Raw genomic sequence first — 12260 nt, 5'->3', positions numbered from 1 at the left:
GCTCAATGTTAAAAATACATTAAATAAAATACAGTAATAAAATATATTTTTACAAGGGCTGTAATTATGCCGGCAGATGATTATGGCTTTTAAAGGTGCATTGCTATGTCTTTAACATATAGCTGAACTATGACCTATGACTGCAATTGAAATTGGATTTCTGTTTTGTCGCATAGTCATCCAGATGTTCAGACTGGATTTGGCATTTTTATCCACCTATTGAGTCCTTCCTAAGGACCTGGGATAGGCAGATGTTGATGTTTGATGTTATTAGGTACCGTTGCAGGATGTAAGGTGTTCTGAGCAAAGCTGCCTTTTGTATTTTGTTAATAATAAGAATAAGAATAATAATAATAATAATAATAATAATAAGAATAATAATAATAATAATAATAATAATAATAATAATAATAATAATAATAATAAGAAGAAGAAGAAGAAGAAGAAGAAGAAGAAGAAGTAGTTGGAAGGGACCTTGGAGGTCATCTAGTCCAACCCCCTGCTCAGGCAGGAAACCCTATACCATTTCCAGTTCTTTGTCTTCTCTTCTGCTGCCTCTAGATACTGCCATGTTTCTTCTGCTGTCTCTAGGTAGTGCCATGTTTGCAATCCAGACATTTTTTTTCTTTCTTATTGACACTTGTTAAATCTGGAGTATTATGTGGCAGATGCCTGACAGTCCCAGAGCACTTTAAGGTTCAAGGTTTTGGTAACGATCTTTAAGTCCCTACATGGCATGGGTCCGGGATACCTCAGGGACCACCTGCTGCCGGCGTCAACTCCCCTCCGCCCTCTGCGTTCCCACAGAGAGGGCCTCCTCAGGGTGCCGCCAGTCAGGGAATGCCGACTGGTGACCCCCAGGGGGAGAGCCTTCTCTGTGGGCGCTCCAGCTTTGTGGAACCAACTGCCGGTGGAGCTCCGGATGGCACCAGACCTCCGAACTTTCCGTCGTGACCTGAAGACCCACCTATTCGAAATAGCTGGTCTGGCCTGACGGGGATGGGTTTTAATAGTTGTTTTAGACTTGTTCACTGTTTTTAACTGGGCATGGGTTTAATCTTTTTTTAATTTTTGTATTGTCTTTTTTATATATGCCCTGTGAACCGCCCTGAGTCCCCACCAAGGAGAAGGGCGGTATATAAATTAAATAAAACTAAACTAAACTAAACTTTAGTTCTACATTTTCAATTACTTTCTCTGTTTTATGGTCCCACCAGTTCTTGCTTACAGGCAAATGGTGCAGTATTTCTTGCAGAACTTCAAGGGTACCATTGTTGCTACTTTGTCATGCTGCTTGTAGTCAGTCTGTGTGATCTTCTTCCCAGCAGCTAACCAAGTAGTTCACTGTTTCTTCAGCTTTTTTTGCAGAAGCAGGACTTGCTGTCTGTTGCTGTTTTTTCAAATCTGATTTTGCCTTGGTCTTGTGCAGCCAGAATTAGCCCCTCTGCCTCTTTCTCCAACTTTCCTGCTCTTAGCAATTGCCAGGTCTTGTTATTATATACTTTGCCTGTAATTTTTAAGGTCTGGCCATGTAAAAATTTGTCTTCCCATATCTCTTTTCTGTTCTTCATTTGGTCTTTCCTCTAGGCCAGTTTGGTCTCTTCAGTATTCAGTAAGCCCTCCTGGTATGCTAACTTCAGTCCCTCTTCTTCACTGTCCTTCAAATATTTTTCCAATATCCTTTTTTCTTCTTCAACTGTCCACACCCACCTATTTTCCTTGGTAAGAAACGTCTGTCAATGTCACTGCGAGGATTCAGGGCATGATTCATTCTCTTTATTTTTATTTTTATTTTGGTCTTCTGATCCAGGGCTTTTATCTCTGCTTGAGTCTAGTTCACTTCTCCAATTATGCATTTTATGACTGGAATTGCTCAGGTGGTATTTCCTCCACTGAGTTTGGACTTTAAGATTCTCTTGATGTATTTACTTCTAACCCTTTTCTTGTCTTCAGTCTGCTTCTTATTGTCATCTTGAAGGATGCATTCGCCCCGCAGGTGAAGCTTTGACACATTGAAATCCAATGTGATATGCCATTCTTCAATATAAAAATTATAGATGAGTAATATTTTTACTCATGACTAATAACACAATGAACATCCTTGTGCTAGGCTTTGTAGCCAGATAAGAATATTCTGAATGTAGTTGGGCAGACTTTTGGAATGTATATCTAATGTTCTACTTAACAATAAACAGGAGGCAAAATAACTTAACATTTACAGGCATTATGAAATAGAATAATTACACTTAACCCAGTCCAAGTAATCCTCAACTTACAACTGTTGGTTTAACAATTGTTCAAAATTACGAAAACCTTGGAAAAAGTGACATGACCTGTACTCACCCTTATGGCCTTTGCACCATCAATCGGGGCAGATGTGCAACTAGCTTCCATATATGATTTGTACAATATCCTGCAGTCATGTAATTACGATTTGTGAACTGTTTTTGCCTATTTGATTTCTATAGCCACCCATCTCAACAAGTGATTCTGGGTGGTATACATTATAAAAAAATTAAAAAATTTAAAAAAATTAAAACAGTACAAAATAAATATATATAGCACCAAATAAAAACTATTACTAGAGAAACGGCGCCTTTAACACACTCAGGCACACAACCAATCTTCATGGCCTTATGAAAGGCCAACAGGGTTGGGGTCATCGTATATTTGAATATTCTGTGGAGAATATTCCAGAGGGCAGGGGCTAAATTTGCTTAACAACAGGGTGATTCACTTAGTGACCATGGTGATTGGCTTAACAACTTGTGTAAAATTGCTATAAAACCTGGTCTGACTCAACTTATAACCACAATGATTTATAACAGAATTTCCAGTCCAAATTGTGTTGTAAGTTTAGGACTACCCTTAGATATTGGTACCTGGCCTACCTATTGTGGGTTCAGAAAATAAGCCTTCATATACAGATGAATGACTACAGTAGAATTTCAAAGCCAGAAGCTAGACTGGAAAGTAGAAAAATATCCCAGAAGACAGCACTGACAAATAACATCTGTATGAATGCTATGAATATGTCCATGTAGTTAAACCAAAATCAAAGTCAGCTCAAGGGAATCCTTACTTGTAGCTTAGTGAAGAAGAATTGACCCAATAAGGTCCCTAAACAAAGGGAATAGAGAGATGTAGATGCAGGTACAAATTTCGGTCACTGTTTGTGTAAGCATCAGCGTGCAAGATTCAGGTTTTGAATAATTTGTGACAGATTCAAACTGCCAGTCTGGTTTAGTGCCTAAAATGCTGGTCTAAGTCCTGCCTTAGGCATGGAAGTCAACCAGTTGACTATGAGCCAGTCATTTTCTCTCAGCCATTAAAAAACAGACAAGCCACTTCCAAATGTGTTGGCACGAAAGCTGCATGGACTTTTCCAGGCAATTGACAGGAGTCAAGACTGACCCAAAGGGGAAAAACTACTAGCTACTTTTTGCTTGCTAATAAATGTATTCCTTTCAAGAAGCATTGTGAGGATTCTTGCTGAAATGGTAATTGATAATGCTGTAATACCAGAATGCTTTGAACTTCTTTAAATATGGGCTATTGATAGTTAAATATTCATGTCATAGAAAAATACCCCCTCAAATGTGTGAAATTTCCTTTGATATTCTTAGCGGCAAGAGAAGCTGCTTGGCTAGAAAAAGAGGAGAGAGCAAGGCAACATTATGAAAAACATCTGGAGGAACGTAAAAAGAAATTAGAAGAGCAGAGGCTAAAGGAAGAAAGAAGGCGAGTTGCAGTAGAAGAAAAACGGAAGCAGCGAATAGAGGAGGACAAGGTAGGAGAAGTTCCTTACGGCAGGGGTCCCCAACCTATGGGCCACGGGCACTTGGCCAGTGGGCCGCGGAAATGGCTGGCCGGTGCGCACATGCGTGGGTGCGCATCCCCCCCACTCGCACTAGTGTCTGCGGTCCCATTTGCACATGCACGTGGGTGTTCTGAACCAGCCCTCTTCTGGCCTTGTAGTAAGGCAAACCCCTATTCAGAAAGAAGAGACTGGAGAGCGTCCAAGGCTAAAAGGCATCTGCCAAGATTTAATTACGCAGTTAACAAAAACACAAGAGCTTGTCTTCTCAAGCGGAAAAGTTGCTTTCAGCAACCAGCCCCTCCCCAAACACTCCTTTTATAGAGAGCTCAGGGCGTGGTCTCCCTGTGCCTCCTCCCGAGGAGTCCCACAGCCTTTCTTTGTTTGTTCCTGCTCGACTGCCTCCTGCGTCGGGCGTCCTTGAACAGGGCCAGCTGTGGGTCATCATCTTCCGCACTATCGGGCTCACGCAGCTGAGAAGAGGGCCCCGGCTGGGAACTCTGCCAAGCCTCCACGCCATCATCAGCCGGTTCGTCTCCCACACGGTCCTCCTCCCCCTCATCTGAGTCATCCGACACATCTGAGCCGGCTGCCGAAACCACAGGCTGGCCCTGAGTCACAACAGTGGGCATGAACGGGGACACCAGTGCAGGGGAGGTGTTTGCGGCCCATTTGCGCATGCACTACTAGCCCAGGTGTGTTGCACAGCTTGTTTGCGCATGCGTGAACGGGCCACTAGTTGCTAGGGGGAATGCGTGGCCATTTGTGCATGCTTACGGTGCCAATGCATGCTGCATGCGCAAACAGGGCTGCTAGTGCTGTGCCAGTGTGTGTGGCTCCATGTGCGCATGCGCCAATTTTAAAGCTGTTCTCCTTCCCTCCAGTCTGTGAGCCTGGAAAGGTTGGAGACCTCTGCCTTACGGGATCTATGAGGCAATAAGTTTGTATATGGACTAGTGAAAACAGGGCAGATAGTGGGTTCCAGTGAAATGTAGCCATCACATGCCAATATATAAGTTAGCCCAGGGGTAGGCAACCTCGGCTCTTTTATGACTCGTGGACTTCAACTCCCAGAATTCCTGAGCCAGCTCTGGCTCAGGAATTCTGGGAGTTGAAGTCCACGAGTCATAAAAAAGCTGAGGTTCACTCTTTTTGGGGAACCAGAATTCTGCCACTTACGGGCCTCCTTCTTGAATGTTTCTCATTACAGCTGTGTAGAAAAAGAGCAGGGACCATGGCAGTAAAGACAGTGGAAATATAGGAATTCATTGATGCCCCCTCTCACTGGATTGCCTTAACATCAACACATTTTATCCAATTGATTGTATTTACCATTTTTAAGATTATTAAAATGAATGAAATAAAGGCAATATCACTTCAGGCCAGTGTAACCATTTGCTATCTCATTAGGAACGACATGAAGCTGTTGTACGCCGCACAATTGAGAGGAGCCAGAAACCAAAAGAAAAGCAGAATAGGTGGTCCTGGGGAAGTACACTTCATCGTAGCAGCAGCGTTAATAATGCAGGTAAAATTGGAGGCCAGGTACCTCACCCTATCTCCTTTTTTTTGTACTAATAGATATATGAGTTATTTAACTGAAAATTCCTTTCATACTGAATTGCGTTTTAGACTTTAACTACATATGTCTCCAGATGTCTGGTGCCTATTTCTTTTAATACTTAACTTTCCGGAATGACAAATTGATCTAATATTTGGACATCTGATCTCTCCTTTCTAACTTCATTTGTATTTGTATTTGTATGATTTGCTTTGTCCGTTTCTGTGTGCTAGCACTCTGTTTGTTTAAGCCAAGCTTTTTGAAATCATGAATTTAATTAGATATTTAGATAAGTAATGTGATTCCTCATAAAGCAGTGAAACCGATGATATATTTTGTTGTACTTGTGAAATCCTTCGTATAGGGAGAAAAATCCAGTACCTAGCATTGCTTATTAATTAATATTTAAAGCTCTTAGGCAGATTTCTCTTTTCTCTAAATGAATTTGGCTTTGGAGAGTTTTTTCCCCCCCTTCCATTCAGTCCTATCCTATTCTTGGAGACTGGCTGGACAAGTCCTTGCGGTTTTTTAGTCAAGGTTTTTCAGAAGTGGTTTGCCATTGCTGCCTTCGTAGGGCAGAGAGAAAATGACTGACCCAAAGTCATCAGCTGGCTTTGGGCCTAATGTAGGATAAGAACCCACAGTCTCCTGGTTTCTTGGCCAGCACCTTAACCACTACACCAAACTGGCTGACTTTGAGAGATTAACAGCTATTAAATAAATAAATAAATTATGGCTTATCACTTCTATATTTTCCTAAACATGTTTTTTAAAAACGTAATACCGCATGGTGTTATAGATACAGTAATATATAATGTAATATCTATATCTATACAGTCTGGTGCAAGTATAGATGCATACTATTAGGTCGGCAGTTTTCAAAATCATTGGGGTATTTAAAACCTTGTGCATACACTGTACCCTTCTGCTGTTCATTTCAAGCAGCCAATCTCTTTTCTCAGGTCTCTGTATGAGTTTTAGGCTATTTCAATAAATAGGGGAGGGGTACACATTAAAAAGGGATGTAGTGGCTCAGTGGGTTAGGACGCTGAGCTTGTCGATCAGAAGGTCGGCAGTTTGGCGGGTCGAATCCCGAGTGCCGCGTAACAGAGTGAGCACCTGTTACTCGTCCCAGCTTCTGCCAACCTAGCAGTTTGAAAGCACGTAAAAATGCAAGTAGAAAAATAGGGACCCGGTGGGAAGGTAACAGCGTTCCGTGCACCTTTGGCATTTAGTTATGCCAGCCACATGACCATGGAGGCGTCCTCGGACAAGCGCTGGCTCTTCGGCTTTGAAACGGAGATGAGCACCGGCCCCTAAGTGTTGGAAACAACTAGCACGCATGTGCCGGGGAACCTTTACCTTTTACCTTTACACATTGGTATCTGACTTCATTGAACTATAGGTAGCTTATTATATTAAGAACATAACCATAAGTGTCCTCCTCTACTACAGTCAAATTCAGAGGAAACTCCATACCATAGGTCCTGCAAAAAAGGATACTATTTTATCTGTTTCCTAAATGTCATAAAATAATCTAGAGGAATTCCTTAGTTTTCACCCAATCAGTTCTTGGGGATACATAGCAGGTCCTCCTCAGCTGAAGGAGGATCTTATTACAGATGGACCTGAGCTATGCAGAAATTGTGTTTCTATTAATACTTTATTTTCTTCCTTTGAAAATGCATTAGCAGACATTCTTGTATTTGTTGTGGGACAAAAACATTTATTGTTGCACTTAAATTATAAATAAAATGTTAATGTCTCCTTTAAGACAAATTCAGTCTTTAGCAATTTCATGGAGACCTCAATTCAGAGTTCTTTTGGCAAAAGTATGGAAGTGGCTTGCTATTTTTTTTAAATTGCCTAGTCTAACTGAAAACTTTAGATTTCCTGGTGTTTTCTCCTATTCAAATACTAAACTTTTTAAATATATATGTATCAACCAAAATGAGCTAGATACTGCTACAAGATCAAATTGTTGACTTTTTCATAACAACGTTCTACCTGTTATTTTTGCTTTTTGTGTAACTTGACTGCTTCCTTTTAAGTTTTTCTTTACTTTTGAAAATCATTGTCTTGCATTCTGTCCTAGGTTATTTTGTTGAATCATCCTTCACTCTTCTCGATTTAGCAGGCTTGGAGTACCACTTCAAACCTCTGGGTGGTGCTAGAAAACTCGGTACATAAATCACTATGATTTGTTGAATTCATCACAAGTAGTTATCTCCTCAAAATAGGCTCAGTATGCCAATACCTAATCCATCTTTTTATAGACTGTGTGCATGTCTAACACTGCATAGACTAGAGTTGATAGATAGCCCTTGCTTTTTCCTCAAGTTTACTGAATTTATTACCGGGCGACTTAAAGAATGTGGCACAACTTCTCAAAATGCATTATACAATTCTGAAGCGATGCTGCCTATTTGGAATATTTTCTTTAATCTTGAAAAACTTTTCAAAAGTCTTTTGGATACAAGAAAAAAAGCATTGTTTTTGTTTTTCTATTACTTACTTTATTGTAGAGTTCTTTAAAAATACGTGTTTATTATTCTCGAAAACTATTCATGTTTTCAAGCATGATTTTGTATTTTTCAGTGGTGTAATTTATCATTGCATTTTTAAAAAAAACATCATCAGCACTTTGAGAAAGGCAAAAACAATCCTGTTGCAGGATTACCCCATTATGTAGCTACCTATGCTGCAAAAGATGCCCACTGGTTATCATTCAGGAACCTTTCCCACTATCTCCAGATCAGGTGGCACATAAGACTTCTGGAAAATATTTGCATCAGCATCTTTCCTAGCTCTTCTCATGGATTCCTTTCTTTGCTCTGAATCCCATTGTCTCATTCTTCTCTCCATGCACCTGTTCTTTTTGTTTTGAAAATAAATGTTGGCTTTGGAGGAAAGTGGCTTTATGTTGTTTTGAAAAAGGAATAAAAGGATGTCAAATGACTGCTGGGTCACATTGCTGTGTATCCATGCTGAAAACTCAACTGTCCTCTAAAAAAAAAACAACCCGAAGTCATCAAGTTGGAGAGGAAATAACAGAGTGAAATTACATTGTGTGCAGTGTGCACTACAGTGGAAATCCTTAGTTGAAGCACATCATGCAGAAGATAAGGAAGAGTTGAATGTTTCCCACAAAGCTACAAGAAATGAAGTTAAAAAAAATACGAATTGGATTATATAATGTTTATCCAGATAGCCATTCAGTGATGCAACTTTTTCTCGATCTGACATCCTCCAGATGACTTGGGGCAATAATTCTCAGAATTCCCAACTAGCATAGCATTTGTTCTCAGCTGTGACATACCCCCTCCCCCCAAATATTTCCAGGCAGAATAACTCAAAGCTGCCCCATCCTAACTGGAAGGCATCAGGGTAGAGAAGCTGCAGCATTGGTTTCTAACATGTCAGTTGTATTAAATGTTGCTACCCTCTAAGGAAAACATTTTTATTTAATGCATCAAAATCCTTTCCACACCATGGCCCTTAAGGGGGTTAACATCAACCCAAACAACCTATAACAGTGCTATTAAAAATCTGTAAAATAGTGAGATTTTTGAAAGCGGAAGTAGGTCTGGCTATGAGCTGCACAAAATTCTGCCTGTAGCACTTTCACAAGAAGTGCCTGGAAATGATCTCGCAGGAACTTCTTTAACTTTAAAAGTTCCTGACTTTGAAATTCCATGGTTTTCTTTCTGTATCTGCCTTGTTTCTATCTCTTTCCCATATGAACATACAAGGTCATGTCATATTGAGGGATTCTAGTTTATAGGATTCTCTTAACAAATAGTTCAATGTTCTTTTAAAAAAACAATATTCATTTAATTTCTCATTTCCCTCAGGTTTACTGCATTATCTTGAATGTCAGTAAAGTACAATGAAATAACCCTTTTAAATCTCATTGCTTTACTTCTTATTCTTTGTTTGCATTCATTTCATTAAAGAGAACATTGCTGTTTTCGTAGGAGTTTGGTTGTAATTTGAAATTAAGTGTGCAATCCTATATTTATCTTCTAAACAGTAAACCCTCAATTGGACTTATTGCAGGATAATTATAGGATTCCATTTTGTGCCCAATCTTTGAGTCACCTAAAAAAGAAAATCCCTTGATATGTCCTCATAATAAAGCATAAGAAAACAAATCTTCCTATTTATGCTCTGGAGGACTACAAAGTCACATTGCTGCATGCGGGCTGTCAATTAGCATTATTTCCATTTGTTTTAGATCCAGACAGGCGATCTGTTTCAACAATGAACCTTTCGAAACATGTTGATCCAGTCATTAACAAGCGGCTCTCCTCCTCATCTGCAACATTACTAAATTCTCCAGACAGAGGTACAGTTTGGAAGAAAAGTGAAAAACAAAGGACCAAAAAATTTTTTCCGTATGATAACTGTTTTGAAAAATTTGAGCAGCTCTTAAGTAATTTCCTTTATATTATTAGAGGAAACAAAATGTGGCTTTGGACAAAAAGCCATGTTTTGGATAGGAAAAAGGACACACATATTTGAAATGTCAAAACTTACCTAAATCACATATTTAGCAAATACATAAAGCAGTGCTTCTGTCAGGTTTTTTAGTAAATGGTTTTTTTTAAAGAAAAATTATAAGAGCATCTGCTCATTTCTCCATTGTGCATGGAATATATTTTAATTTTTCTGCATCATCATTGGGCCATATTCATTTGATTATTTTTTCCCCATTTTTAACCATAAAAAAGTGCTCTTGAACCTCACACTGGTTAGTCAGTTTGATAATTCTTTGACTAAGAAACTGGGTATTCAGTCTTCCTATTGGCTTCATATCTTGACATGCTTACATGTCTTCCCAGAGAAATTATTCTGAACTATATTTCAGTCTTTCAGCCATTTAAAAAGAAAGCAAGTTATTTTTTTCATTGTTCTTACTTTTTATTAGATATAGAGAGGAATTTTTTAAAAAAGCTGCTCAGTGTTAATCAAAATGTCTGAAGAATTGTTATACTTTGGTTAGATGCAAATATATTTTTTAAACCAAGGATTATTTAGGTTTTCCATTGCAATGTGAAACTTGGCTGGAAGGTCTCATCCATTTGGTAAATGTACATATGTGTGATAGAGAATTTCACTGAATTGAGTGAGGCATACTGTTAACTTGATTATGTGCATGGGATAATTTTGATTACAGCCATATGATTGTTTAACTTAGTACATTATGTGCTTTTCTCCGTGTATGGAAATAAGTACATATTTATGAATTATAATTGTTAAACTGACAATTCCATTAGCAAGTGAGGACCCAGATTGTTGTGGGCAATATGCTGACATTGTAAATTGTTCAGAGTTCCTTAGCATCTCGTATAACTTTATATTTAATCCTTGGTTCTTTCTCTTGCCATATAAACCTAAATATAGTATATCTTTCTATTACTGCTTAAATGATACATTGATTGTCAAAATAGGTATTGTTTGAAAGAAAAACATCATTCAAGGCAATACATTCATTTTTACAATGGAATGAAATTAAGAAGCTCATGTTAAGATGGAAGAAACTACAGCTGTCATTGTTGGGGAGAATCTCCTTCTCCCCAACAATGACAGCTGTAGTTTCTTCCATCTTAACATGAGCTTCTTAATTTCATTCCATGTCTTAATAAGGAAAAGGGAATATTTTGATCGTCAGAAGTCACTTCACTATGGACTGCTGGTTCCACTCTATCAGAAACATCTAGTCTGCCATATAACCTTGGCCTTAGTTGGTTTGTGTGTATGTGTGTGTCCTTGAGTCATTGTTGACTCCTAGCTACTGTCTGGACAAATGCCTATAGCAGCGTTTCCCAACCTTAGGAACTTGAAGATGCGTGGACTTCAACTCCCAGAATTCCCCAGCCAGCTATGCTGGCTGGGGAATTCTGGGAGTTGAAGTCCACGCATCTTCAAGTTCCTAAGGTTGGGAAACGCTGGCCTATAGGATGGGTAGTAGTGTTTTGGGGTTGTTGTTTTTTTGTAAGATTTCATAAGTGGTTTGCTATTGCCTGCTTCCTAGGGCTAAGAGAGAATGACTGGCCTAAGGTCATGCAGTTGGCTTTGTGTGTAAGATGGGGTCTTACATGGTGTCCCAGTTTCTAGCTTGATGCCTTAATCACTGCATCAAACTGTCTATCCAATGTGTAGTTATTGTCTTAAATTTCAGGGTGCTCACAGAAGGAAGAAAAGACAGTGTTTTCATGCTCCATCACTCATTTGGTCCTTGTTATTCTCTTCTCATTGCTAGAGAACAGTTTATTGAATGTGTGTAGCTGAATTGGCAGTGAGTATATTCATAGATGTCTATTAATTATATCAGTCAGAGAGGAGAAATAATAATTTCAATAGTATTCTTTAGGGTTTTGCTATAATGTTTGCCTTCTTGCTTCCTTATCTACATTGGTTAAAGATGCACATTTAATGATGTGCTTAATAGAGTCATTCTTAATATATTTTGTATTTTATATAATTTGCCTGAATATGTTTCTATTAACTGTAAAAGCTGTTTCACAATAATTCATTACAGAACATTTTTATCTTTACATGGGATAATGATTTCTTATCTTTTCACACACACACGCACACACACACACAAAAGATGTTCAGATTAATGCAAAACATTGCAAAACGATGCATCCAGATTGAACTTTTCCTCATATAAACTTTTCTTTTGAGAGTATCTATTCCTCTGCACACACAAATAATGAGTTCTTTCATGTTAAATATAAATAGGTACGATTTGTTTTGATACGTAGTAACTTAGAATTATTTTCAGGGTAAGTTTGAACACATTCAGGGTTTTTTTGTTTTTTTTAAATTCCATTTATATCCCGCCCTTCTCCGAAGACTCAGGGCGGCTTACAA

The 12260-nt window shown here is 38.8% G+C and overlaps 1 protein-coding gene across 6 annotated transcripts in view; it reads left to right on the top strand.

The window, feature by feature from the left end:
• MAP7 (microtubule associated protein 7) overlaps nucleotides 1-12260 on the top strand; it is a 110544-nt gene that overhangs the window by 74309 nt on the left and 23975 nt on the right. For 4 of the 6 annotated variants that reach the window (XM_083368312.1, XM_083368309.1, XM_083368310.1 and 1 more), the window contains exons 4-7: nucleotides 3627-3790; nucleotides 5228-5345; nucleotides 7474-7560; nucleotides 9616-9726. In XM_083368312.1, the coding sequence (XP_083224438.1) occupies nucleotides 3627-3790; nucleotides 5228-5345; nucleotides 7474-7560; nucleotides 9616-9726 (480 nt within the window). The remainder of the gene's footprint in view (nucleotides 1-3626; nucleotides 3791-5227; nucleotides 5346-7473; nucleotides 7561-9615; nucleotides 9727-12260) is intronic. The other 2 variants (XM_083368313.1, XM_083368314.1) reach the window with 1 other exon arrangement.

This window comes from Vipera ursinii, assembly GCF_947247035.1.
Source record: "Vipera ursinii genome assembly, chromosome: 1".
In the NCBI taxonomy this organism is placed as follows: Eukaryota; Metazoa; Chordata; class Lepidosauria; order Squamata; family Viperidae; genus Vipera; species Vipera ursinii.
Note: the sequence above shows the minus strand (reverse complement) of the source record. Positions and strands in the feature narration are given on the sequence as shown.